The 7,169-nt window shown below is 30.6% G+C and overlaps 1 protein-coding gene across 1 annotated transcript; it reads left to right on the top strand.

Moving 5' to 3' along the window:
- Positions 1-3,805: 3,805 nt before the first annotated feature.
- On the top strand, positions 3,806-5,066 carry LOC108339772 (uncharacterized). Its single transcript, XM_017576981.2, has 2 exons — positions 3,806-4,315; positions 4,433-5,066. The coding sequence occupies exons 1-2, from the start codon at positions 3,841-3,843 to the stop codon at positions 4,930-4,932; spliced, it is 975 nt and encodes a 324-aa protein (XP_017432470.1). The 5' UTR covers positions 3,806-3,840; the 3' UTR covers positions 4,933-5,066.
- The last annotated feature ends 2,103 nt before the right edge of the window (positions 5,067-7,169 follow it).

Here is a 7,169-nt window from a genome sequence, read left to right as displayed (position 1 = left end):
TTTAAAAAACTCTAACAAACACTAATCGATAAATGTATTTTATATCGACAAATAAATAATGTCAATAAAATAATAATTTATATTAATATAGATTAAAAAAATTTACTTGGTAAAAAATAATCTCACTGATATTAAAAAATATTTTAATTATCAACTGAAAAAATATTATCAACATTGATTGAGAAAAAAAATTGATTAATATTGGATAATGAATAATTTTAATATCAGTAGAAAATCAATTATAACTTGCATTAACTTAAAAATAATATAGTCATGTCAACTTAAAATATAATATTTAACATCAGTTAAAAGCATTTTTGAGAATTTTGATTAATTTTAATTAATAGTAAATGTGAGGACCATTAAAAATTCACTCAGGATTCGCTTTAGTGGGTTTCACGTGTCAAGAGGGGGGCTCGACACTCAGCTAGTGGAAGGCAGGTGTTGGCAGATGAGCGAACGCTCGTTTTGACGTTGAAAGGAAAACTTGATTTTCAGAAATTCACGCCACTCTCTCTGCATGCACCCTTCTTCCCCAGATTCTGAAAAATCTCATTTTCTCCTCCTTCTCACTACATCTCCTTCATCTTCTCTCTAAGAAATTCTCACTTTTGTCTTCTCCGATCACCATTCAGGCACCGTTGCTACTCCTCCGGTGTCAAGAGCTTTAGTTTGAACCGACCGGTTTTTGGTTCTGAACTGGTAAGTTCTTCTTCTCCTTTAGCCGTTCGTTTTCTAGCACATGCGAACCAAGATTCTGGTTGCATGAGTTCATAATCTCATTCTGAGCCATTTTTGGTCTTTTGTTTGGTTTAGTTTGGATTGTCGAGCGTTGAGGGTAGAAGGACTTGTAGTGGTGTGAACTGTATTCTGCCTCTGTGAACGTTCGGTCACGCTCAGAGGTAAGGGAAGCTTATATAATTTGATTTGTATGTTTGTTTGGATTGTATGTACGTTCGTTGAATTGACTGAATTAATATGAAATATGATTGTTGCTATGTTTTGATTGTATGAAGTATGGAAATTTACTATGATATGAATGTATGAAATTATGAAGATAAATGTTGAGAAATGAGTTGAGATAAATAATTCTAAGTATGAAATTCCCTATGATAATGTACGTTCGTTACTGAATGGTCTTTGACCGTTTGGTTTTTCTCGGGAACTTGTTTAGAACTGGATTCTTTCATTTTGAAGGAATTTATGTTGAGGACGAGCGTCTTCGTCTAGTACAATTTGTGTACAGGCGTTCCACCAAGGATATCCTTTCCTTGGTATTTTAATATAAATTTTAAGTATATCTGTGTAGTAGTATGTCCGTTCGTTCTTGAACATTAGTCAAATGATATCTTATATTCACCAAGCGCTCGTACTATTCTGTGTTAGGTCTTTCACCAAGCGCTCGTACAATTTAGAGCTAGGTCTTTCACCAAGCGCTCGTACTATTTAGTGTTGGGTATTACACCAAGCGCTCATTCTCTTTTCTATAATCTATCTTGATGAAAATAGCATTCATCCAAATTCAATAGAGTTCTCTCTCTACCGTGCTCGGTCATTGACTAACATTCGGTTTTCTTGATGTTAAACTCAAATAAGCTAAGTATTTATAAGCGTTCGGTTTCTTCATGTGAATTCTTCTAAGTATTATTCTTTGAATGTCTTGAAGTGTCTGTATCCATTGGTTTAAGCCTAGAGTCTTAGTACTTGACATGGTCTTTTCAGTGTTCGGTTTGAGCTCTCAAGGGTCAGTTCATTTAATTGGCTCACTTTGTAAATAACATTCGTTCCTGTGATATCTAATTGTACTCGCTTTCTTTCTCAACCCGATAGTAACCCTCTCGATCTTAATCTGTTCTGGAATTGGAGACCTCTCGGTCTTGCTCCAAGTGGTCGGTCTCGTTCTGAGTTAGGGTTGAACGTTCGGTATTTGGTATCCTTAGTGATCTTTGTACGAAGGGTTTAATTGAGATGATTAATAATGAAAGATGAACAGAATATGATATGGATGAAATGTTTTGGATTATGGACGAGCGTTCCGGGGAGGAATAGCTCATGAATGGATATTGGAATTTGGTAAAGTATGAATGTAGGCATGCTAAGCTGGCGGTTCATCCTGATGTTTCGTGATTACTCGTCCTCACGTAGAGGAGGGTAAGTCATGTGTGGGAACGACAGGAGGTCCTAGTCCTTATGTTTAATTTGGACAGATAGAACTAACCTCGGGTGACAGTTGTTGAGGGCATCCCAGTTACTACATCACCCGGGTGCACGAACGTCGTAACTACACAGATTTCATACAGTCCGGACAGTCAGTCTAGTATTAGGTTTTGCATGATTGAATGATGAATTATCTTGTTTGGTTGATTGTGTGAAATATATGTTTATACATGAATTAAATTACATAAGCTTACCCTATTTTCCTGTCTTGTCCGTTTTGTACGTTCGGTATGTGTCCTTCTGTTGCAATGATCATCCGTGTGGATGTGAGCAGAAGGAGAAGCGTTGCTGGAAGAAGTGCGGGAAGAAGAAGAAAGTTTGATAGAAGTGGAAGTTAAGGCTGAACAGTAGAACCGTTCGGTCAGTTATTGATTTTCTTGGTATGACCGTTCGGTCATCTTTTGTCCTTTTCTTTTGTAGGACCGTTCGGTATAGGTCTGTTGTAAACTGTTCGGCCTAATTGTATCTAGGGTGCTGTTTTAACTTAGTTATGTTGTAAGGTCGTTCGGTCATAACCATACGTTCTACTTTGATGAAAAGACTGATCTATAATATTATTAAATATGATAATTCTCTTATATGATTTTGATACTATATTTTTGGGATGTTACAATAACATACTGTTATGTATCAATAAGGTAACATTTGTAATAAAGATCGATAATCTTAATTGAATTTAACTTTAAAAAGACTTACTGACATCTCTTAAAAATGAATACTGAATGTAGTTTCCAATCTCGATCAAATCTACAAAATTCTAATTGAAGTTAAACTAATATTTTAATCCACATCAAGCTAAAGAAAAAATATGGAAAAAGCTAAACATTAATTTAATAAAAAGAAGCTATAAATATATTTATTACTTTTAAAAATTGTATTTTATCATTAAATTATAAATATATGTATATATATTTTGATCCTGTACTATATAAACATTATGTAAAACATTATTTTTCAAACATGTGCGAAAAATTATATTGTAATTCATTATACTTTATTTTACATGAGAACAATGTTTGATAAAGTACAATGATATACATATTAAGAACAAAATCTAATTTTTTAAAATACTTTGATAAGAAAACATATTTAACTTCAGAAAAATAGTATGAACATTTTAAAAGTCTTATGTTTTCGTTTTAATGATTTATTTTTACATTTTATTTTAATACTATACATTAAACTTTATATTACCATATTTTTATTTCTTTTTAATTGATCTTTTATTTTTATAGTAAATTTTTTTTTTAGTTTGGCTTATCTTTTTAATTTTCGTCTTTATTTTTAATTTAAATTTCAATATTTTTATAATATTAATTCCTAAATTAATTTCACAATACACGTCTTTCAGTGTTGTAGGTTAAGGTAGTACAATTATTTTACCCTAAAAAAAACATAATTTCCATAATGGCACACAGACGGGAAAATGAACTTGGACGGTTTCGCAGTTTGGTTCAGGAAATAATGTTGTCATTTGGACCACATTCGTGTGGCAATTAAACTAAATCTCTACGGTTGCTACAAGCAAATGTCCGTTTCAAATTCCAATGTGTATAAATACATTGGTGGAAGTAGTTTCTCGTTTCTCATTCTGACTCCATCTACCTTCCCTTGGGTCTTTTTATGTACACATCATTTCCACATCTTATCATTTACACCATACACATATATACATTCATCCCATATTTTCATAACAAAGAAATGGGGAGGGTTCCGGTGAGCTTTGAGAGGGTGGCTGCGGCCTTCGAGGCTGACGTGGCACGAGTAAGGCCATGCCAGAGCGGCGAAACTGAGTACTCGTCGGAGGATCTCACTGATTTATCGGACCTTGTGAAATCCTTCATAGAAAAGGAGGGAGAGGAAGAAGATGCGGTTGGTGTTGGTTGGGATGACGCGGATGAAGATTTGGAGTGGTTTGATTCTGAGAAACGGGAGATCCTTCAAACGATATTCAGTGATGATGGGGATGATGATTTCAAATGTATAATTAGAAGAGAAATTGATCTTGCGTTGAACCTTGTTGTGGAAAACGAGAAATCGGCACCCCAATTCAAACCACAACTGATGTCTCGTCTGCGCGAGAGAGGTTTTGATGCTGGTGAGTATTTTAGTCTGTTCTTGACACAAAAGGATAAAGTCTAAGTTTATTTTTGTCCATTGATTTATGGGTTATGAAATGAATTTTGATTATTTTTTGTTTTTCTTTTATGTACAGGGCTTTGCAAATGCAAGTGGAAAAGAAATAGAAGATTTCCAGGAGGTGACTACGAGTATATTGATGTAAATTTTGCAGGAAATCGATACATTGTTGAAATCTCCCTTGTGGCAGAATTTGAAATAGCTCATCCCATAAACCATTATTCTTCTTTACTTGAGATTTTTCCTCAAATATTTGTTGGAAAATTGGAAGAACTGAAACAGGTTGTGAGATTAATGTGCAATGCTATTAAAAGGTCTATGAAAAGCATAGAGATGTACATACCTCCATGGAGAAGAATTGAGTACATGCAAGCAAAGTGGTTTAGTTCGTATAGAAGAATAACTGATGAGGTTGCAACTAAAAGAACATCATCTTCTTTATCCAGTAGCAGGTCTATTGGATTTGATGCAATGAAATCGTACAAATGCAGAGATGATTACGTGAGTAAACCTGCATTTGGAGTTTACCATTTGACGAATGCATTTTATGCTGATGGCCCTGGGATGTTACTGTAGTCAAATTATGCTCTGCGAGCCTCTGAGAGCTTTTTGGGTGACTGTTGACAAATGACCGAGTGACATGTGATAGTTCTTTTTTCAGTATTTTGACGACATTCTTTTAATAATATCTTTTAATAATATTTTAACACTGTATAGCTGTCATTGTGTTATGTGATTGGTATATATTGGTATTTATAATTATTGTTATTGATACGTGTCATAATATAATATGATATTGTTGATGTTTATGATTATTATTATTGATTATAAAGTGATTTTAGATAATCACAAATAATAATATTAAAATATTGTCAATAATCATTATTCATCTTTTTAAATCCGGGAATAACAATTTGTTTAACCATTGTAGATTGTTTATAAAATATGTTCAATTTCAAATAAAATTTAACAGTTAAAAGTAAAGGAGTGTTTGGTAGTTCTCTAAAGAAAAAAATATAGAGGTATTAGACATGGATTTTGGATCCCCAGGTAAATCTCCAAGTTTTGTTTCAGAAATTGGTGTATAAAACAGAATTTTAATTTTAGTGTCATCACTTTCAGTTACACAAAATTTCTATTACTTTTTAGTACTGTCTTTTGCTAGACATTAAAAATATACTGAAATTGTTACTTCAATTTTTTTAATATATTTTAAAATAATGCCCATCAATATTTTGAAGACATGGCAAAAGAAACTTAACACAGAATTCAAATTCATAATAGAGAATCCAAATTCATAGGAAAAGGGTAATATCTTCTATTCAAACAGTAATAAATTATAAAACTAGGTTGTATTAACTCCTTTGGCAGTATTGTTTTTAAAAAATCTTATAAATGCTACTTTCTTTTTCGTATTTGTTATAAATAACTTGTAAATTAATTGATTAAAGTACTTTTTATTAATTGATTAGTCATAATTTATGAATTTTAAATTAATAAACTAGTAGTTTATTAAATTATAAATATTTAAATATTACTTACTGATAAACTAATTAATAAAAGTAAACAAACTGAACTATTAACATAATTATAGTAAAGATGTTAATTTTTTTTAAATCTTATAAAATTCATTACTGGTATAAAAATTTCAATTTTACTAATTTTATTTAAGCTTCGATAATGATTGAGGTAAATGAATATTAGCTTTACATTTATGTCAACTCTATTTACATGTATTTTAAATCTATAGTTTTAACTATATATCTAATGGGATGTTTTAAATCATCCTAACTCTATTGTATTTTAAATTCAAAACATTATTAATTCTCTTTCCAATAAATAGACATAACAGTTACTAAATATTATTATAAGTTTGAGATTATAAATAGAAAAACTAATTATTTGAGTTCATTTTATAAAAGACTACAATTTATCTATAAATTATTTTATTTCCTTTTTCTATATTCTTTATATAATTTTGATATTTTTGTTCATCCTTTTTTAAATATCAAAGTTCATTATAGAAATTTTTACGTAGAACATAATAATTTTTTCAGATTTTAGTTTTTAATAGAGCAAATTTATTTTTTACTAATTTATTGAGTTATTTAGAAATATGTTTGTATAGGGTGATAGGTCTTTGCACACGAGTTTTTTTTTACTAAGATTAATTTTTGACTATTTATGATCATTATGATATATACAAATCATTTGAGTTTTCTTTATTCAAGTAGAGTAGTTAAATTAGATACTCAAGTTTAGGTAAATTTGAAACTAGTTTTTATGAGTTGTAATTATCTATTTGTTGTGTTTTAGTGGATTGTAAAGCGTGAGTAGTGTTGAATATTAATGTTTATTAAGTTTGTTTTGTTGAAATTGTTATTTGTTATATTAGTGTGATTGTATAATCATTGATCATTTAGGATATATCAATTGAGTTTACCTGAGTTCAATTTTGAATTAAATGTAGTGATCTTAGCATAAGAAATGAATACAAAAATACTTAAATAAAATAAGTTGAATATTTGATATATGTGCAATCTTTAAAATTATGTAAACTTGTTAGACAATTTAATAAGTCGTTAAGGCCTTGTTCACTTGAGTGGATTTGAGGGAGAGTAATTGAGGGAATTTAAGAGGATTTGAAAATAATTTTTTTTGTTGTTTATTTGAGTCAATTTGGAGGTAAGTGAGAATGAATTTGGAAGTAAAGTCTGTGAGAATCAGTGTAGGATTTGATTGACGTGACAAATTAAAAAAATTTACTTCGAAATCCAATCTCATTTACCTCCAAATTCACTCAAATAATCAAC

Source organism: Vigna angularis, chromosome 1 (genome assembly GCF_016808095.1).
Source record: "Vigna angularis cultivar LongXiaoDou No.4 chromosome 1, ASM1680809v1, whole genome shotgun sequence".
Lineage (NCBI taxonomy): Eukaryota > Viridiplantae > Streptophyta > Magnoliopsida > Fabales > Fabaceae > Vigna > Vigna angularis.
The sequence above is the reverse complement of the archived record's forward strand: the minus strand, read 5'-3'. Positions and strand labels throughout refer to the sequence as shown.